This window comes from Lepidochelys kempii, chromosome 6, assembly GCF_965140265.1.
Source record: "Lepidochelys kempii isolate rLepKem1 chromosome 6, rLepKem1.hap2, whole genome shotgun sequence".
NCBI lineage: Eukaryota > Metazoa > Chordata > Testudines > Cheloniidae > Lepidochelys > Lepidochelys kempii.
In genome coordinates, this window is record NC_133261.1 from 15515421 (window position 1) to 15537765 (window position 22345).

At 44.8% G+C, this 22345-nt stretch overlaps 1 protein-coding gene across 2 annotated transcripts; it reads left to right on the forward strand.

Moving 5' to 3' along the window:
* Positions 1-1684: 1684 nt before the first annotated feature.
* Positions 1685-21975, forward strand: LOC140913799 (membrane-spanning 4-domains subfamily A member 15-like). 2 transcript variants are annotated; one of them, XM_073350596.1, is made up of 7 exons: positions 1685-1878; positions 4468-4750; positions 9913-10038; positions 11853-11909; positions 14825-14938; positions 15827-15940; positions 21562-21975. In XM_073350596.1, the coding sequence occupies exons 2-7, from the start codon at positions 4481-4483 to the stop codon at positions 21688-21690; spliced, it is 810 nt and encodes a 269-aa protein (XP_073206697.1). In that variant the 5' UTR covers positions 1685-1878; positions 4468-4480; the 3' UTR covers positions 21691-21975. The 2 variants fall into 2 exon arrangements, with proteins under 2 accessions (XP_073206697.1, XP_073206698.1); XM_073350597.1 differs by lacking the exon at positions 14825-14938.
* The last annotated feature ends 370 nt before the right edge of the window (positions 21976-22345 follow it).

Consider the following 22345-nt stretch of genomic DNA (forward strand, 5'->3'; position numbering starts at 1 on the left):
ACATTATTATCTTATTATTCTTTATCCTTCATTCTAAATTATACAAAATACAAACATAAAATCCTACTACTACACGGTGTGTCTGTGTGTATACACATATGGTGTGTGTTTGTACACGTGGGGGAATAGGGAGGGGGTGTATGCCTGTGTATATAAGGGTGTATATGTTGGTGTGTGTTTGTAAACACTTGGGTGGGTGTGTATGTTACCCAGGGTTTTAGAACCCAGGGCAGTTGTAACTTAACTGTTTGGGATTTTTAGGTGGTATTAGGAATAAATCAAGGGGGGCATAATTCATCTGTCTGATACATGATTGATACACACCAGAGTGCTTTTACCTAAAACTACTTTTTATTAGGTTTTAAGCACATACACACATACACATGCTGTTGCAGTAGGTTCAGACCATTTTAAACCTTTATATTTACCAAAGTTAAGATGGTTTTGAGGAATCAATAACCAGGCTTCTGGGGGTCCCCCACTTCCGTTTAACTGCTGGGGAACTTAGGTGTCTGATTGTTGCCCAGAGGAAAGCTTCCTTGGACTGCTTTAAAGCACATTTTTTAATTAACCATTTTATAATTTTTTTAAATAAAGCGTATAACTTATAATAGCCTTTAGTAGGCTAACTTTTTTTCAGCAACAGCCAATAACAATTTATTATTCTGTAACCCTTCTGCCCTGTGGAGTCGGCAGCAACAAGGGCTGGGTGCAGTATCTAGGGGTTCCTTTTCACCAGTACAACACAAAACCAGCTACAGTCCCCACCTAGTGACCTGGGACAATTACACACCACCCCCAGGGTGCCCGTAAGAGGCAATACTTCCCCTCTCTCAAGCACAGAGCCTAAGGGAGATGTGATGGTATTAAGCCAATGCTTCAAAATATTTCCTCTTCTCTACTAAAGTTAGCTCTATCTTGGCTGGGTTTAGCCCCACCTAATGGCATTTGATCACTGCTTCATCACTCAAGTACTAGGCAGCTGGGTGATGGGAGTGTGTTTATTTGATATCAAGGAGATCCAGAGATGGGTATTATCTGTGTACAGCTGGCATCTAAGATCACAGAGCCTCACAATTTCTCTTAGTGGTAAATGCTGACTATGAAGTTCCTAAGTGTTTAAGATGCTTAGATGCCGCAAAGTAGGATGCTACAGAAAAAGAGAGAGAGAGAGAGAGTGCATGCCTTGGAGATGAAAAGCACTAGATAAGTACTGAATGCTCTTATTAGAGCTGTTTGGAAAAAGGCCTTTTATCCATGGCCAATGTCAATTAAAATGGTCATTTTCATTAAAATTTTCAGTGGAAAATTCCTAGTTTTCTTCGAAAAACTGAAAATTATTCAGTTTTCAGACAATTTTTTTTCTGGGTGTTCAGCTTTCCAATGAACCGTCAACAAATTTTGAGGAAACCTGGTGCTACCTGGCAACACTTTTGATGAAAAACTGGGTTTTGGAATAAACAATCAAAAGTTTTGTTCTGAACATGTCCAACCAGTTGTGGCAGTTCCCTTTAGGCAAACAGGAAAAGGAAGGGTCTCGTTTTACTCAGTAGTGACCCTGGTGGCCAAAGGGTAGTGTTGGTGGGCTCCTATGTGGAGCCCCATATGCTCTGAGCCAGAACAAATGGTGATTAGGATGCGGAAAAGGCATATGAGGAACCCGGATGGGGATGGGGGAAGGGACCAGGACTAGGGAACAGGACTTTGGAGTCCTGCTGTAAAACAGGGCAGAGAAGGAGGGAGGAGGTGAGTGTGACCGTCAGGGCAGGATTCAAAGTCTGATGCTAATAAACCCCTTCTGCATGAGCCTGTGAGAATTTCCTGGTGAGGCTTGGAGTCACCCACAGCTGGACGGAGGAGAGCAGCCGCGGTGACAGAGTAAGTGCATCGGCAAACACTCTCCTTGGGTGATTGTTAAAATTGGGGGTTGGTGGCCGTACTGGGTGAGACGGCCATGGGGATGCCCTGAGATCCTTTCAGGACTCTTGTAGGAAAATGAGGTCAGAATTTAGAGAGCACCAGATCCGATTACCTGACAAGTGGGGAAGGGAGGAGGGGGGAGAAATTTGTGGCTCAAAGCAGCATGCGCCTGTGTGAGAAAGTGTCACTTCCCAAACCTCTAGAAAATGTTCACACAGAAAGGTGGAGCAGCAACATAACTTGCTTGCATTGATTCAAGTCTTTTCACATGTCAGCTGCTCTCTGCTATTTGTAGGGTTGCCAACTTTCTATTTGCAGAAAACCGAACACCCCTGCCCCACCTCTTCTCCGAGGCCATGCCCCTGCTCACTCCATCCCCTCTCCCTCCATCGTTCGCTCTCCTCCACCCTTGCTCACTTGCTCATTTTCTCCAGGCTGGGACAGGGGGTTGGGGTCTGAGGGCAGGGAGAGCTCCGGCTGCAGGTGTGAGCTCTGGGGTGGGGCCAGGGATGAGGGGTTTGGGGTGCAGGAGAGGGCTCCGGGATAGGGCAGGGGGTTTGGGTGCGAGGGGGGTTAGGGCTCCAGCTGGGGGTGCAGGCTCTGGGGTGGGGCCAGAAATGACGGGTTCAGGGTGTGGGAGGGGGATCCAGGCTGGGACAGGCGGTTGGGGTGTGGGGGGGGGAGGACTCAGGCTGGGGGCGCAGGTTCTGGAACCAGGGGTTTGGGGTGCAGGAGTGTGCTCCGGGCTGGGGTAGGCGGTTGGGGTGCAAGAGGGGATGAGGGCTCCGGATGGGGATGTGGCCTCTGGGGGGGCAGGGTTTGGGGTGCAGATTGGGGCTCAGAGCGGGGCAGGGGGTTGGGCCATGGAAGGGGATTCAGGGTGCAGGCTCTGGATGGCGCTTACCTCAGGCAGCTCCCGGGAAGCTACCTGCATCTCATTCCAGCTCCTAAGTGGAGACACGACCACGTGGCTCTGCGTGCTGCCCACACCTGCAGGCGCCGCCCCCTCAGCTCCCATTGGCCACGGTTCCTGGCCAACAGGAGCAGCTGAGATGGTTCTGGGGGTGGGGGCAGCGCAGAGAGCCCTTGTGGCCATCCCTTTGCCCAGGAACCAGAGGGAGATTCTGGTAGCTTCCTGGATAGCGGAACCAGGTGGGGAGCTTTCCTGCGCCAACAAACCGGACTTTTAACAGCCAGGTCAGCAAAGTTGACTGCAGCTGCCAGGGTCCCCTTTTGACTGGGCATTCCAGTCAAAAACCAGACACCCGGCAACCCTAATGACGTGGCTCTAGCCAGTGAATAAAAACACAGGGTTCAGAGGTCAGACTGGAATTGATATTGTCTGTGACGTCTCCTGTCTAATAACAGCTGGATCTGGGGTGAGCATTTGGTGCTGATAAAGGTCGGTGCCTCCAGCTCTTTTGAAAATATAGACACAAGTGGTGTCACCCTGCCACCTTCCCACTCCCACAACATCCCCCAGCCAAGGAACAAAGTACTCTGGCCCGGCCAGTGAAAGGGAAACAGAAATGGGACAAAAGTGGGTTGCACAGGTTGGAGAGAATAGAATCTCTGGGAAAGAAGAGACAGTCCTGACTATTCCCATGGCCCTTTAGCCTTTCCTTCCTCTAACTACATAGGTTAGAACGGCATTTAGATTGAAAGCTTCAGGGTCTGAAGGAATCATTATGGTCATCTAGTCTGATCTCCTCTGTAACAGAGGCCATAGAATTTCTCCCCAGGGATTTTGTGCATCAAGCCCCTTAATTCCTGCTTGCACTAAACTGAATTTATGCTTCCAACACTGGATCTTGTTTTCCCTTTGTCTGCCAAATGAAAGAGCCCTCTACCCTTAGAAATAATCTTCCCACTTACAGACCATGATCACAACCTGCTTTCCAATGCTTGTTAATACTTAAAAAATATCTAGAGCCTCTTAACATGCCAAACCTAGCATCAGACCCTTTCCACACACACAAATATCCACTTAATAGAAAACCCAATTTTCCATCAAAAACCGTTTTGGTGGAAAATTTTTGGCCAGCTCTTTCGTAAATGCTTTCGAGTCTGATCCCATGCCTTTGAAGTTAACGGGAATGTTTCCTTCACTTAGATGGAAGCAACAGCAGAGTCTTTGTGCCAAAGAACCTGAGATAATTTCTCCCTCTATCAGCCCTAAGATAATCAATTGCACAGCTCAGGAAAATTCCATCCCAAAAAGTGAAAGATCCAGTAAGTTAAAAGCACCTGGAAAACGAGGGGTAGAATGGAGATAATAGAGCTCCTGGGTTGAGATTTTAAAACCCAATGAGAAAGTTGAAATTAATGGGAGTTGTGTGGCTGAATCCTTGAGTCAGCTTTTGAAATCTCAACCCTGAGCTTTACGGTGTTGCTCGTGTTCCAATTATAGCTCCAGGAGAAGGACAAAATCTTGGCAGGGACTCAAAAGGGGTTGAGCAATAGCTAACTAAGATTCCTACTCAGCTAATTTGGGGAGTCAGTGTTATTACATATGTTTTAATCTGGGCCAATCACTCTTTTATGCAGCATCTTCGTTATCATGGCAGCACCAGGAAGCATGGCCAATGGGGTGCTTATATTCATGCCCCCAAACAGCGCTGGTGTCATCCACCAAGGCCAGGGGGTCTCTGGTGCCATTTCCCAGATTCCTGAGATGGTGCAGTGTGGGCCTCAGCAGTTCACAGTCATGAACCCTGGGAACCAACCTCTTGGGTCAATGTACCCCAGGAGTCCCGCTGAACAGGTCGCGCAGCTGAAGAAAGTAGGGATGATGGAGATATTCCTCAAAGCACAGCCCAAGACCCTGGGGGTAAGTGTGATCTTTGCTCTCAGTCCATGTGAATGAGTCATGCACAGGTGACTGAATGACTGAGCATGAGCAAATTCCAGACTCCACCCTTTTCTTTTTTACTTTAACCAACAGCTTTATGGGAAGGATCAATGGGTTGTGGTCAATGACCCAGTGTCTAGTTGGCAGCCGGTATCAAGTGGAGTGCCCTAAGGGTAGGTCCTTGGGCCAGTTTTGTTCAATATCTTCATAAATGATCTGGAGGATGGTGTGGATTGCACCCTCTGCAAGTTTGCAGATGACACTAAACTGGGAGGAGAGGTAGATACACTGGAGGGTAGGGATAGCATCCAGAGGGCCCTAGACAAATTAGAGGATTGGGCCAAAAGAAATCTGATGAGGTTCAACAAGGACAAGTGCAGAGTCCTGCACTTAGGCTGGAAGAATCCCATGCACTGCTACAGACTAGGGACCGAATGGCTTGGCAGCAGTTCTGCAGAAAAGGACCTAGGGGTTACAGTGGACGAGAAGCTGGATATGAGTCAACAGTATGCCCTTGATGCCAAGAAGGCCAATGGCATTTTGGGATGTATAAGTAGGGGCATTGCCAGCAGATCGAGAGACGTGATCGTTCCCCTCTTTTCGACATTGGTGAGGCCTCATCTGGAGTACTGTGTCCAGTTTTGGGCCCCACACTACAAGAAGGATGTGGAAAAATTGGAAAGAGTCCAGCGGAGAGCAACAAAAATGATTAGGGGACTGGAACACATGACTTATGAGGAGAGGCTGAGGGAACTGGGATTGTTTAGTCTGCAGAAGAGAAGAATGAGGGGAGATTTGATAGCTGCTTTCAACTACCTGAAAGGGGGTTTCAAAGAGGATGGCTCTAGACTGTTCTCAGTGGTAGCAGATGACAGAACAAGGAGTAATGGTTTCAAGTTGCAGTGGGGGAAGTTTAGGTTGGATATTAGGAAAAACTTGTTCACTAGGAGGGTGGTGCAACACTGGAATGTGTTACCTAGGGAGGCGGTGGAATCTCCTTCCTTAGATATTTTTAAGGTCAGGCTTGACAAAGCCCTGGCTGGGATGATTTAGTTGGGGATTGGTCTTGCTTTGAGCAGGGGGTTGGACTAGATGACCTCCTGAGGTGCCTTCCAACCCGGATATTCTATGATTCTATGATTCTAAGGATGCCAAGAAGCCAGTGCCGTCAGGTTACTTGGCACTTCAGGGACACAGGATAGGTCTGACCTCTTCTTGATACTTCATTGCTTTGGGGTCAGGGATATAGACGCAGAGTTCCAGGGGTAGTGAATCGTCCTAGCTGCCCAAACAGGAAGAAATGAGGATTAATCAAGCAAAGAAGAAAAAGTCAGGGAAAGATTATAAACCAGCTGTTTCTGTAACTAGTGGAATGAAACAGCCCCATATTGGGGAGAAGAGGATGGCGATTCAACTGTTATAAATCAGTGTAGCTCCATTGTGCTAATTCACACCAACCGAGGATCTGGTCAGAGAAGAAGCAGTTCAAACCCAGTGTCCCTCTCCTAGTTACTGCAGTGCAGAACTGATTCCATTCAGCCTTGAACTACTAGTAAAATCAACCAACATGCAACTTCTATCCATCGGTCTAGAGAGATACACCAATGGTTGTTTGTTTATAATCATATAAATAAATAAATGAGTTAATAGATTACTGGTTTTAGGCCAGTAGGGACCACTGGGATCATTTAGTCTGACCTAGGCCAGAGAACCATAAGCCAGAGAACATCTCTGAATTAATTCCTGTTTGAATTCAAGCATATCTGTTAGAAAAGCATCCAGTCTTGATTTAAAAATTGCTGGTGATGGAGAATCCACCACAACCCTTGGTAAGTTGTTGCAATGGTTAGTTACCTTCAGCGTTAAACATTTTCACCTTATTTCCAGTCCAAATTTGTCTAGCTTCAACTTCCAGTGTTTGGATTTGCTAGACCTTTGTCTGCTAGATTGAAGAGCCTGTTACTAAATTTTATTTCCCCACAGAGGTGCTTATAAATTGTGACCAAGTGAACCCTTAGCCTGTTTTAGTTAAGATCACCAGAGTCCTGAGAATGGGCATGTTTGAATTATTTTGTTGCAATGTTTGGGCTCCTCTAACTCAAAAGGCATGGTCCAAAATCTCTGCTGGTGTATATAGTCACAGCCCCATTCCTTTCAGTGGAGTTTTCCCTCCCAGCAGGGAATTTGTTCAGAGGGGTAGGTGTGGTGATCCATGGGTTTCTTATATACAGTTGTCTGTAGGGTTCCAGTGTTGAAACTGATCATGGTGTCCAGCAAGTTGATGCTAGTGTGGGAGAGAGTTTAACAGACAGATGAAGGTTGTTGAAGTTGTGGTGGAAATCTATGAGGAAATTTAAGTCATTTGTCAAGAGGATGAAAATATCATTGATGTATCTCAGGCATATCATTCATTTCATGGTGCATTTGTTCAGACATTCTTCTTCAAGATGGCCCGTAAAAAGTTTAGCGTACTGGGGGAGTCATCCTAATACCCATGGATGTTGCTATGGTCTGGACAAAGTGTTGGTTGTTGAATGTAAAAATAATATGGGTGAGGATGAAATGGATGAGTTTGGATATGTGCTTGTAGTAGATATCTGAGGGTTGTCCATTTTCTCGTAAATATTTGAGTCAGGCAGCTTTGCTGTCACTGTGAGGGATGTTGGTGTATTGAGAGGTGACATCCTTAGTGGTAAGGGTGGTGTTCTAAAGGAGGTTGTTGATGTTGCGGAGTTTGTGGAGGAAGTTGGTTGTATCCTGGAGGAAGCTGACCCTTTGTGTGGTTTGAGGATGGTTTCTATGAGTCCTGATATTCCTTCAGTAAAAGAGTGCTGTGGCCAGATATGATATGTCTGCTTGGGTTCCATTGTTTGTGTATCTTGGGAAGCAGGTAGAAGTTCCCTGGGTTGGGTACGTAGGAGAGGAGTTTGTAGAGATTGTCTTGGAGCTATTTGGGGAAGGATGAGGTGATATCCTTACATTCCTGGGTAAATTGTGGTGTGGGGTCTTATTTGAGTTCTTCATAGTAGGTGGTGTTGGAGAGTTGTCAATTGGCCTCATTAACATAGTCGAGGATTACGATGGCAACCCCTTTGTTTTCTGGTTGGATCACTCTCTGGTTAGATTTCTGAGACTGAATGGTTGTCCTCTTGGCAGTAGAGAGATTGTGGTGGATGTGAGGGTTGTTAAGGATTTCATAGTCAATTCTTTTTTGAAGCAATCAATGTAATCACCAAGAGTGTAGTTTTGTTTGTTCTGTGGTGTCCAGTCAGATGAGTCTTTTTTTTTTTGATTGATTGATTGATCGTCAGTGGGGATGTAGTAATTATGAGTGGTGTTGTCATTGTGAAATAATTCTTTGAGGTGGAGTCGGAAGAAGAATTCTTCTAGTTCTCTACATGTTAGTATGGTACTGGGTTCTGTGGTGCAGAAGAAGTTCAGTCTCTTAGGGTATGTCTATACTGCCCGCCAGATCGGCGGGCAGCGATCGATCCAGCGGGGATCGATTTATCACGTCTAGTCTAGATCATCTAGTCTAAATCGACCCCCGAGTACTCTCCCGTCGACTCCTGTACTCCATCGCTGCAAGAGGCACAGGCAGAGTCGATGGGGGAGCAGCAGCAGTTGATTCACTGCAGTGAAGACATTGTGGTGAGTAGGTCTAAGTACGTTGACTTCAGCTACGTTAGTCACATAGTTGAAGTTGCGTAACTTAGATCGATTCCCCCCCACCCTCACCCCAGTGTAGACCAGGCCTTAGAGAGTATAGATAATTCCGCTGCAGTTAGGGATAGTCTTGATAAAATGATGATGTTCATCTGTTGTGTACTGTCAATGTTGTGGGTATTGGTGCATTTGTTTCTCCCAGAGTGGGTATTCTGGGGGTTGTGGAGTAGTTGTGGTTGGTTCCACATTTTGTTTTTAATTTGGATGCCTGTCATCAGATTTCTTTGACAATTGTTTTGGATTTTTTGCACGATTTCCAGGTAACTTCCCTGGTGGTGGTGTTTTTTTTTCTTCCAGTGTGGAGCATGTGACGATTTCTTGTTTGAGATGCTCCCTTCTGCAATATATGAGGTGCAATAAATGGTTCCTTAGTTTTTCTAAAGTTCGTCTGAAGTGCTGTTCAGCATGTTTGGAATTATATGTCGTGGTCAGAGGGTCATGATGGTGAGACATCTGGGGATGATATTTTCTGTCTTGAACTTGCTAAGGAAGTAGATGTCGCTCTTAAGTTTTGTTTCCTTTTTCTTCGTGTTGTGGAGTTTCCACTTCAGACAGCAAATTCGATACCTTCCGTTATTATATTCAGTGTTGTAGCTGTGTTGGTCTCAGTATATTAGAGAGACTAGGTAGATGAGGTAACATCTTTTATTTATTGGACCAAGTTCTGTTGGTGAGAGAGAAAAGCCTTCGAGCTCACACAGATTTGCTTCTCTGATTCATTCTTTGGTGGTGATTCCTGTCACTGTTGAGGGAGTCACTAGGGGAACCACATTTTTTCAATGGGAAATGTAGTTTCCGCAAAATCAAAATTTTCCATTGAGAAAATCAAAAACAAAATATTTTGTTTTGGGTTGGGACTTCCCAGATCAATTATTCAGTTCGTCAAACTGAACTGAAATGTTTCCCCTCAGGTCAGTTTGACATTGAAACGGCATCCACCTGAGCTGCTACAAAGCCTCAAGGAAGTTGTAGTTCAGAGAGTGGTGTAGGACTGGCTCCCTGTTCCAAACTACGTCTTCCAAGACGCACTGCGGTCTTCTCTTTTACTGGACCACTATGGTATGTCATGGGAGTCCCGTGATTCCACAAATGTAGGTGTAGTCCGGCTAGGAAGTTATCCCATAGCAGAGAATGGGGACACTAGGCACCCCAACTATAATTCTCATAAGGCAACACACTGACTCAGGTAGACTCAGTCCAGCGTTAACCAAGCCTAAATGAAATATTTCAAGTCAGTTTGACAAACTGAAACAAAATGTTTCAACATTTCCAAACTGAAATTTTTCAGATTTTGGATTTAAACAGCTGTCAAAAGACCAGAATTTCCCATCAGCTCTGCTCGGGACATTGTGCTTTGCTCCTTCACAAGATGGCAAGGAATTGGCTCCTTTTACTGCTCCATTCTCTTCCCACAGGCCATCCAGATCCTGATTGGGCTGATGCACATTGGCTTTGGGGGTGTGGCTGCAGTTTTTGTCGGATACAACGTTTACATTTCCATCTCTGTTATTGGAGGATACCCCTTCTGGGGAGGACTTTTTGTGAGTAGAATAAATGAAAACATCTATGAAATGATGGCATGGCCACTTGGATATATAATTATTGTCTATGATTAATGCTGTACCGATATATGAGGATACACATAAGATAAACAGAGGGCAAGACAGACACTTCCAGGATCCTAATGCACTTCCTAACATGAGTGAACTAAATCTAATAAAACACTAGTGAGTTAGATATTATTTTCCCCATTTTACAGATGGGGAACCTGAGGCACCAAGGGGCTAACAGAGTCACCCAAGGTAATGTAGTTGAATTGTGGCAGCACTCGGTATAGAATCCAGATCTCCTGATTCCTCCTCATTTACTTCAAACTTCCTGTATGTATCAAGAGGCAATGCAGACTGTAGCTATGGTTATCAATAAGTAACAGATACCTAGTACCTCTCTACCAAAAGAAACCCACAAAGGCAAAGAGGCAGTGTGTGGCCAGCTCAGGAACCTGCAGCAGATGTTATTCAACAGGGATATAGTAGAATGTTAGTCCATCCAAACTGGCACTTAGTGTCCTGTCACACTTCCTGCTGTCACTTGGTAGATCATTGGCCCATCTAATGTGCAGACCCATTTCCTGCTATTGCTCAGCAGATCATTAGTTTGCTGTCCTGCAGCAAGCAGTGCCCCATGTGAGGCTTAAAAAATCCTTCCCCACATGTCACCTTAGACCCCCAATAAAACCAACCCACACACACTTGAAAGACAGGTGCCTTCCACCAACTACCAGCCCTGAGTGCCACTCTCAAAATCCCTGCTACCCCACCTTGCCTGTTCTACATGTCAGGTGTCCTGGCTTCTCATTTTTGACAATCTGCTCACCCTCTTCACCAAAACTGTCTTGTTGGGCTGGTGTTAGGGGCCAAGCTGCTGTGAAGTCCCTGCCTTAGCCCCTCTGCTGGGCTGATGTTGGCGCTCAGACATCCATGAAGTCATTGCCTCAGCACCTCTGACTACTTGGATGATGTCAAGGTCCAGGCCTTGGTGAGGTCACTGTCTGAGCACCTCTATCTTACTAAGCTGAGGTCAAGGCTCAGGTCTCGTCCCTTTGCAACACCCTTGGCTTATTTGGGCCTTGTTAGGGTTTGTCTGCCTTGAATGGAGGGAGGGGGAAAAACCTTGGCTCATCAGCAAAAAGGACAAATCTCCTGCCAGGTTCCAAACCAGAGACCATTCAACTGTCAAGTGAAAATGGTGACTGATCTGCCACAGAAAACAGTGTGGAGGTGACAGCAGGGGGCACTGCAGGTCTGGATTGAGACATGTTAGCACAGCTGGGAGGCTGGGGAGGACAGCACTGGAACAGCAGGGGGTACTGCAGGTCAGGCTTGAGATGTGGAGCTGCTCAGATCCCATGGCGATGGAAGTACTATAAAATCTCCATAGGCAGACACATAGGCAGGGGATGGCACAGCTGCACTGGGTGGAAGGTGGGGTGAGGAACCTGGTGACTTCCTGAGCTCTTCTCAGGACCATCCAGTCACTGCTCTATTTATGGGGAGAAGAGCAAGTTCAGTTGTCAAAAAGGAGCAAGAACTCAGAAGGAGGAAAGAAGAGGAGGAGAATCTGGGGGGAAGGATTATGACATGGGTGCCACCTTAACTGGATTTAGATGAACCTGGATGGCAGCATTATTTGATGGAAACTACTCTCCAACACTTGGTATAATTATTATGACTGCCCCAGCTGAGGGAAGAGTGCCATTCTTTCCCTTTGCTTCCATCACATACAGCCTGTCTTGGAGGAGTGATCATTCTTGTAAGTGTGAAATATGAATGACGGTTTTCTCTTTCCTGGGCAGTTCGTCATTTCTGGATCCCTCTCGGTTGCAGCTGAGACTCATCGCAACACCTGTTTGGTGAGTTTCTAGATATTGTTTCCTCCTCTTCCCTAACGTGGGGGATACTCAGAGTTTAGCTCTGCTTCGCCCAGGGCACTGTCCAGGAAGAGAGTTGCTGATGAGAGAGCAGAGAGTTTGTTCATCAAGAACATGGTGAAGGAATGTTGGAGAAGGAGAAGGTGGGGGAGGTAATATAGTTTACTGGACCAGCTTGTGCTGGAACACGTGTTGGAGAGGAAGACAGAAGAGACAAATGAGGAGCCGAAGGAGAAAAGGGGCTATTTTAAACTACTCCCTGCTGACTGCCTCAGTATTTTTAACAGCAGCTTGTGGCCCAACAACTACCTTCAATTTTTCTATTGACTAATAAACCTCAATTAGGAGCCCAATAGAAAGGAGCTCAATAGAAAGTAGAGCTGCAAACAGCTGCTGAAAAGGCAGCCAGACTACCAGGGAACAAAAGAAAGACAAAGGGTCCAGGGAGTCTGCAAAAAAAGGGGGGAATTCAGAAGAATTAAAGTAGCCAGAAATATATTCAAAATAGTAAAGAGAAGGGGACTTCCAGAGAGGCCGCTATGGAGTAAAGCACTAAGTATCTGTGAGACTTTAGGATGTGCTAAAAATTAAGCATGTGTTTAAGTGCTTTCCTGAATTGAGACCTACAGCAGATCAAAAAATATGGGAATAAATGAAAAATGTTGCAGAATTCTTTTCACCATTCACCCCCTCCCCCCAAAAATTCACATCAATGACATTTTGAAAATTTCAACCAGCTCCGCCTCTTACCTTTTACCTGCTATTTTCTTTTCTCTGCATAGTAGGAACTGTCTTTTCTAAGTGGCAAGACACATTGTATAATTCACCCCATGAGCCATACTCTAATAACCATGAGATGCTCCCGGAAATATATTAGCTAGCTATTGGTAGGCTTCGCAGGTGACTAAGGGCTTAAATAGCCAACTGCTATGGTTTATTGCTGTGGTCATGAGAAATGAACTTCCAAAGTGTCATAGGCTTGGCTTGTATGAAGCCCTAAAAGTCAGTCTAGGGTTTTGAATTCCCAAAATTACATAAGCCCTGAAATTGCATTTTAAGTGAATTTAGTGCTTATAAGAGGTCCTAAGACAGAAAAATCAAGCTCACTATTTACCCTGGAACATACACAGCATGTGTAAGTGACTGTTAAACCAGCTACAGGGTTTAGAACTTGGGAACCTTCAGCACTAGAAGGAAAAGTCTCTTCTACTTGAGCTAGCAGACAGGGAGCCTTAAGTGGCTTCAGCAGCAGCCTTATAAACCTTCCATGAGGCTCAGCTACTAGAGGCAGACAAGAACTCCACCCTGTCCTAGCATGACTTGCCTATGGACAGTGCAACATTAGCCCCAAACCACCTCACTAGTGCGCCTCACCCCAGGCGTGCTGGGATCACTTCTGAAGGTGAGCGTCTAAATCACCCTTCCAGCCCAGTCAGTTCTTGGCCTCTCTTCTACAGCCAAAGTGCAGGATGCTGGCCAAATTCTTGGAGATTCTTGTCCAAATAGGAACTGGTCTGAGACGTCCAGCTCCTTTCACGTAATCTGCAAAATGTCAGATGGGAGCAATTCTTTGTCACTAGTCTGGATTGGAGCTGGACACATAGGGGTGAAAGGCCCCAAATCCAGTTACAATTTCCCCAAGAAGAATCGGGTTTTTTGGTCATGAGTGTTCTAGTATTTCCAGGGAGGAAAGGGCGGAGTTGGGCTTTTTTTTTTTTTGGGCTGAAGAAAAAATACCCATGGAGAAAGGCCAAGCTGTTCTCATGGCATCTCCCCATTCTCAGTCCTAGCTGCAGTACGGACTGGTGACAAGCTCAAAGCATAGGCTAGTGGTGCTGAACTGAGAGCCAGTAGAGCTGAGTTGATTCCTCACTTTTCCGGTAACCTTTGGCAACTCCCTTCACCTCTCTGTGTTTCACTGGCCCTCTTGTGTGTTAGGTCATAAACTCTTTGGGGCAGGGACCGTGTGTGTGTGTACAGCACCCAGCACAATGAAGAACCTGTCTCCATTGGAATCTTTAGCTGTTATCATAATATGAGTCAGCCGGGCTTATCTAACTTTCCCAAAGAAGTGCAGAGTTTGAGTTGAGTGTAAGGGTTCAGGGATGGTTCTTATATCTTTTTTTCTATTACATTTTTATTACAATTTTTCAAAACCTACATACAAAATAAAAAAAAACTATATATAAACTTCTCATAATATATTAACAAGTTGCTACCTAATCTTAGCTGTACTTGAACCATTTAATTATGTATATGTGTATCTATATAATATGAATGGTTCAAATATAAATCAATTATTTGTATTATACAATTTACAAACAAACAATTTGTTTATCAAAATTCAATTAGTTAAAGCAAAATTATTAAGTTAACCTAAAGAATAAAAGCAAAGTTCAGAGGAGGGGGACACAGATGGGGAAGAAATGAAATGGATAAAGAGGAGGGGGAAGTAAGGGAGCCCATTCGTTTAACAGGATCATTCAGATACTTCCAGGAGAGCATCCCATATCTCTGAGAATTTTGCGGGATATGTCTGTTACAGTACACACGTCTTTCCATGGTGGCCACGCTTACGATATCTATGCTCCAGTCGTCAATTTCACTTTTTGGACTTTCATGCTTGTAGTATTGGTCTCGTAGCAATTACTAGTGCTCTGCTTAGCCAAGGTTTTTCAGATTTATTCAGCTTCCAACTAACATCCATTAGGGTTAAAATTACATTTTGACTTGTAACACAATTTTATCTGATAGAAAAAAGTGACTCTGCAATTAAGTTCTGCCCAAAACATACGAGTGCTGGAGCATTCCCAGAACACACAGGTGGGCTGGTTCTTGTTTTAACCAAACCTGTTCTCTGCCTACACACAGCCTGACCCTCTGCATGTCTCTTTCAGGTGAGAGGCAGCCTGGGAATGAACATCACTAGCGCCATCTTCTCAGCCATTGGGATCATTCTCTTCCTAACGGAGCTGATTATTAATGTGTCAGATTACAGCCGTAACTATGAGGTATATCTTTAGTTGGTAAATGACCAGACTCTGCCATAGAATCATAGAAATGTAAGGCTGGAAGGGACCTCAAGAGGTCGTCCAGTCCATCCCCCTGCACAGACTCCCCCTGGAGTCTAACAGGTGTGTTTAAAATACCAGGTGCCTGGAATTGTCCCAAGCCTTTGACCCCAGGGTAGAAACTATCCATGTGTTCAACTCCAGACTTCCTGATTTGGTTTTGCTGGATAAAGCCAGTGTCAAAACTCCTGCCCATGTCAAATATCAGGCCAGGACCATGTTTTTCTTCTGTTTTGTACAACACGTAGCATGTTAGAGTCCTGATTCATGACTGGGGTTTCCAGCTGCTATCAACATATAAATGAATAATAACTCCTATTGATTTCAGCAGGCATAGGATTGGATTCCAATGTCTGTTTTATTTTATTTAATTCCACTTTACACAGATGGGGACACTGAGGCACAGGGGAGTGAAGCCACTTGTCCAAAGTCACAAGCAAGTTAGTGGCAGAGTTTGGAACCAAATTCAGCTCTTCTGAGTTGTAGTCCAATGTTTGAGCAACTAGGCCACACACCTTCCCCTAGGCTTTATGATCCTCCATCTTGACAAATGGCTGCATCTCAGGGGCGCAGCTCCCTGCAGACCCAGGAGAAAAGAGAATCTTATGATCTCCTGACAGTGGTGTGGCTCCATGCATCACAATTACTGGGGCTCCTGAGTAGTTTGAATGAGGAGGAGAATTCTGTGTGCCTGGGAAGAGAAAAGAACCGGAACTGCATTTCTGCATTCCCAGAATTGGACTCCCCAGTGCATCCCCTCATGACAGCCCTGTGTTACCTCTAGCAGTCAAGAGTAATTAGCATCCTCTGTGGTTTTGTGCTCCCCAGGATGCTGCGAAGGGGATCACGGTCATGCTGTTCTTGATGACCATCCTGGAGTTCTCCGTTGCTGTCTCAACCTCATACTTTGCATGCCAAGCCATCTGCTATACCCCCAACACCGTGAGTCTTTCAGCTCTCAAACGGGATGTGAGTCAGAGCATGTGGTGAAAGGAAGGGAAGATGTTTGCCTGAATGAAGGGCCCTCCCTGATGGGAGGAGTGTCCTTGGGGAAGGGCCTGAATGTGTATGAGGGAGGCAGTGATGGAGGAAATGACAGCCCCTGATTTAGTCCTGGTTGAAAATTTTGTCTAATCATTTTTTAGATGGGAAATTGGGGTTTCAACTATATGAGAATTTTAGCAGAAAGCACCTGCTTTCTCCAGAAAATATTGCTATTTTGCCAAAACACTGACCACCTGAAAACTAGGGCAGTCAAATGATTAAAAAATTAATGCTGACTAAAATAATTAATGGCAATTAATCACACTGTTAAACAATAACAGAATACCATTTATTTAAATATTTTTGATGTTTTCCACATTTTCAAATATATTGATTTCAATTACAACACAGAATACAAAGTGCACAGTGCTCACTTTATATTTATTTTTATTACAAATATTTGCTCTCTAAAAAGAAACAAGAAGTTGTATTACAATTCACTTAATACAAGTACTATATTGCACTCTCTTTATCATGAAAGTTGAACTTACAAATGTAGAATTATGTACTTAAAAAATAACTGCACTCAAAAATAAAAGTGTCAAACTTTAGAGCCTGCAAGTCCACTCAGTCCTACTTCTTGTACAGCCAATCGCTCAGACAAACAAGTTTGTTTACATTTGTGGGAGATAATGCTGCCCGCTTCTTGTTTACAATGTCACCTGAAAGTGCGAACAGGTGTTCGCATGGCACTCTTGTAGCTGGCATCACAAGATATTTACGTGCCAGATGCATTAAAGATTCATATGTCCCTTCACACTTTGACCATCATTGCATGGGACATGCATCCATGCTGATGACAGGTTCTGCTCGATAATCATCCAAAGCAGTGCAGACTGACGCACGTTCATTTTCATCATCTAAGTCAGAAGGTTGATTATCTTTTTTGGTTGTTCGGGTTCTGTAGTTTCTGCATTGGAGTGATGCTCTTTTAAGACTTCTGAAAGCATCACCTCGTCCTTCTCTGATTTTGGAAGGCACTTCAGATCTTTAAATCTTGTGTCGAGTAGTGTAGCTATCTTTAGAAATCTCACATTGTTACCTTCTTTGTGTATTGTCAAATCTGCAGCAAAAGTGTTGTGAAAATGAACAACATGTGCTGGGTCATCATCCAAGACTGCTATAACATGAAATATATGGCAGAATGCAGGTAAAACACAGAGCAGGAGACTTACAATTCTCTAACAAAGAGTTCAGTCACAAATTCAATTAATGCATTTTTTTAATGAGCCTCATCAGCATGGAAGTATGTCCTCTGGAATGGTGGCTGAATCATGAAGGGGGTTATGAATGTTTAGCATATCTGGCACGTAAACATCATCCGATGCCAGCTACAACAATGCCATGTGAACGCCTGTTCTCACTTTCAGGTGACATCGTAAATAAGAAACGGGTAGCATTATCTCCCATAAATGTAAACAAACTTATTTGTCTGAGCGATTGGGTGAACAAGAAGTAGGACTGAGTGGACTTGCAGGCTCTAAAGTTTTACATTATTTTGGTTCTGAGTGCCGTTACGAAGCAAAAAAAAAAATCTACATTTGTAATTTGCACTTTCATGATAGAGATTGCACTACAATCCTTGTAGGAGATGAACTGAAAATACTATTTCTTTTGTTTATAATTTTTACAGTGCAAATATTTGTAATCAATAATAATACAAAGTGTACAGTGCTCATTTTATATTCTGTGTTGTAATTGAAATAGATATGTTTGAAAATGTAGAAAAACGTCCAAAATATTTAATAAATTTCAGTTGGTATTCTATTATTGTTTAACTCTGTGATTAAAACTGTGATTAATCACGATTACTTTTTTTGAGTTAATCATATGAGTTAACTACTATTAATTGACAACCCTACTGAAAACCAAACTATTTAGACTTAAAGCAGAACTATGGTGCCTGGTGGCAATTGTTGTTCAGCTGCCATGTGCTATCATTTTCCTCTATGGGCCGTGTCTTGCAGCACTTATATCTCCCATGATGCACCATGGGCAGGGACCTTTGTGACACATCCCCTCCCCTCACCAACAAGGGGAAAGTGATAAACCATGGCAGAAATAGTTCTGCATGTAAACACAGCTCATACAGGACAATGAAAGTATAAGACATCCAAACTACAACTCCCATGAGGCACTGTGGTTCCATGTTGAATCAAAATATTCTGCTGGTTGATAGATTTTTGTTGACATTTTTGGCAGAAGAAATAACCCTATTTTATGGCCCTTTTTTACCCTGATTCCTAACCAGGCTGCTGGCACCACGCTCCAAGTTACTGAATCTTTTTTTAATGGGAGGGGGAAGTAATCCCAGTTTTCACTGCCGCCACATTGACCTTCATTGTCAGTGTTTTAATTTCTGTGGAGCTGCATTTCATGTCCCCGCGCCAAGCAGCAGGGTGGGGTGTGGCGGGATGGGGAACAGGAAACTGTAACTGGGCCAGAACCTGAGCTGCAATCCCACCCTTTTTGTGCCACTGAAAGTCACTGGAGCTCTCCAGCAGAGAATTCCCTTGGCATGGAATTCCCCACCTGGCACAGCCAGCTCTTACTTCCTTGGTGGAGGGGATGTATTGAGGCATGGACAGAGTCCTTTGTACTTCAGCAGTACTTGACAGATGGACAGCTCCTTGGGGGTCATCACTAGCCTTTGTTTTAGAGCAGCTGGTGAGGCTCGCATAGAACCAGCCATGGAATCATGATGCTGCAAACTCCCCTCCCAAAAGCTACAGCTGTGGACATTCCCTCCAGGGACAATGTTTCTAGGCAGACAGAAAAATAAATGAATCGAGGCAACAGGAAATGCCTTGTTTGGAATACAACTCACTACTGTGAGGCTGATGAGACTGTGACCTCCCCAAAGGCTGGCTGGCTGCCTCCCATGCAGCAGTTCTCCTGGCCCTTCCTCTGAGCATCTTGGAAGAGTGAAGGGCATAGCTGTGATGAGGTTAACCCATGGTTTACCTGGGAGTTGGTAGGCTCACACACTGATAAACTAATGTTTTCTCAATCTGTGTTGAAAACTGTGTTAAGTTTTTATGGAAAAAAAACCCCACCTGTTTTTGTCTAAATTTTCCAGGCATTTTATATTTTTTGGCAGAAATTTGAATACCAAAGTATTTCAACAAAACCCAAAAGATTTCAATGTAGAAATGCTGCTGCGGTGCCTAATGAGGATTGTAGTTTGAATGCGTCATGTTGCCATTCTCCTTTGTGGGTAAGGCTCCTTAGTCCGACTACAACTCCCAACATTGTCCCCCTTTTAGTGAGGGGAGGTTGTTGCATCCTGGGAGTCCCTGGCCATGGTGCATCATGGGAAATGTAGTCTCGCCAGTAAGCCTGATCCATAGCAAAGAATGGGGGACAATAGGCAAACAAACTACACCTCCCATGTGGCACTGCAGCATCTCCAAATTGAAATGTAGTGCCCATCTTTAAAAAAGGAAAGGAGGAGGATCCTGGGAACTACAGGCCAGTCAGCCTCACCTCAATCCCTGGAAAAATCATGGAGCAGGTCCTCAAGGAATCTATTCTGAAGCACTTAGAGGAGAGGAAAGTGATCAGGAACAGTCAGCATGGATTCACCAAGGGCAAGTCATGCCTGACTAATCTAATCACCTTCTATGACGAGATAACTGGTTCTGTGGATGAGGGGAAAGCAGTGGACGTGTTGTTCCTTGACTTTAGCAAAGCTTTTGACATGGTCTCCCACAGTATTCTTGCCAGCAAGTTAAAGAAGTATGGGCTGGATGAATGGACTATAAGGTGGGTAGAAAGCTGGCTAGATTGTTGGGCTCAATGGGTGATCAATGGCTCCATGTCTAGTTGGCAGCCGGTATCAAGTGGAGTGCCCCAAGGGTCGGTCCTGGGGCCGGTTTTGTCCAATATCTTCATAAATGATCTGGAGGATGGTGTGGATTGCACCCTCTGCAAGTTTGCAGATGACACTAAACTGGGAGGAGAGGTAGATACGCTGGAGGGTAGGGATAGGATACAGAGGGCCCTAGACAAATTAGAGGATTGGGCCAAAAGAAATCTGATGAGGTTCAACAAGGACAAGTGCAGAGTCCTGCACTTAGGACGGAAGAATCCCATGCACTGCTACAGACTAGGGACCGAATGGCTAGGCAGCAGTTCTGCAGAAAAGGACCTAGGGGTTACAGTGGACAAGAAGCTGGATATGAGTCAACAGTGTACCCTTGTTGCCAAGAAGGCCAATGGCATTTTGGGATGTATAAGTAGGGGCATTGCCAGCAGATTGAGGGACGTGATCATTCCTGTCTATTCAACAGTGGTGAGGCCTCATCTGGAGTACTGTGTCCAGTTTTGGGCCCCACACTACAAGAAGGATGTGGAAAAATTGGAAAGCGTCCAGCAGAGGGCAACAAAAATGATTAGGGGACTGGAACACATGACTTATGAGGGGAGGCTGAGGGAACTGGGATTGTTTAGTCTGCGGAGAGAAGAATGAGGGGGGATTTGATAGCTGCTTTTAACTACCTGAAAGGGGGTTCCAAAGAGGATGGATCTAGACTGTTCTCAGTGGTAGCTGATGACAGAACAAGGAGTAATGGTCTCAAGTTGCAGAGGGGAGGTTTAGGTTGGATATTAGGAAAAACTTTTTCACTAGGAGGGTGGTGCAACACTGGAATGCGTTACCTAGGGAGGTGGTGGAATCTCCTTTCTTTGAGGTTTTTAAGGTCAAGCTTGACAAAGCCCTGGCTGGGATGATTTAGTTGGGGATTGGTCCTGCTTTGAGCAGGGGGTTGGACTAGATGACCTCCTGAGGTCCCTTCCAGCCCTGATATTCTATGATTCTATGACATCCTTAAGTTTTAGGGCATTCAATTTTTGGATGAAAAATTAAATTTTTCCCTGGAAACTAGATACTTTTCATGAAACAATTCATTGAGTTAAACATAAAAGTTTGGAGTTTGGGGTTTTTTTTTGTTTTTTGTTTTTTTTCTTTGAAAATCAGCATGTTGACAGGAAATTTTCAAGCAGCCCTAGCAAGGAGCACAGAGGGACAGTCTGTGGCATAGTGAGACCTACCACATTAACCTTTTAAGTGCCTCACACAAACCTGCTGCAGTCAAGACCCAAGAGAATGTCTAGTTTCCATATCCAAAATGTCATCACTATATCAAGAGACCAGGGTCATGTTCTATGACACCTGGGACCCATGCCCCTCCACAGGAAAAATCCTACTGATAGCAAGTAGGGTGTTGACAGTGATGATGCCACAGATTCATCCCTGGTGTAATTCCAGTCACAGCAGGAGAGTTATACCAGGGATGCACCTGCCCCAGTTATAAGAACTAGAGGGATGAGGAAGACGATGGTGGTAGTGCTGAAAAATATGTTGATGAAAGGGAGTGGAAGGGTGAGGAAGGTGAAGGGGGTGAGCATGGAGGACTGAGAAAAGTGATGGTGGGAAAGAATATGCGGAAGATGCTGGAGCGAGAATGGAGAGGTGAAGAAGGTGCTGGGTGTGAGGGCTGATCTCTTTTGTTTTGCAGGCCATGTTGTTCATGCCATATGCTGCCAATTCAAACTTTGCGGTTTCTTCTGCACCGATGACCTCTCCACCACCTTACACCAATCGGGCTTATGACTCCAAAGAAGAGACCGAGCAAGGGGCCTCATAAAGAACTCCTACGAGATATGGCTCCAGCAGCAGCTCCTCTGAGATGTAAAACTCAACCCCGTCCTGTATGATAGATTGTAATCCATTTCCTGAGTGCAGTTCTAGAACCCAGCTCTGTCACTCTTCACAGAGAGAACTCGCTTCAATCAGCTTCTCCCTGGCTCTGCACCGTTCATTGAATTCACATTATGCAATGAAATAAGATGATGACTCACCAGCCCTATCCAGCCCCCAGAGGCTTTGGTCCTGAATGTTTCCCCTGGCCACTTCTTCAATAAAGCTTCAAAATGGATCCTGAGTCAGTTGTTTTAAAGCCTTTTCTCACAGATGCATGTGTCATGTGTGTGCATGTAGCATGTGTGTCTGTGTGAACATGCAGCATGTAGGTGTGGGGTGTGTGGGTGGGTGGGCGGGTGTTGGAGTGTGCATGTGGAGTGTGCATATCCACATGTAACTCTCACCACACGCATGTGGAGCAGACGGTCTCCCTTCACCCATATCAGACATCACAAAAACTATTACTACAACTAGCACTAATTTGCTTGGGTCGGGACCCAACTCCTTTTACACACTCTCTTCCTTTGGAATCTGGCAGAGGCACTAAGATATAGGGCAGGAGGCAGGGGACACAGGCCTCATGGACATTCCGCTTCTCT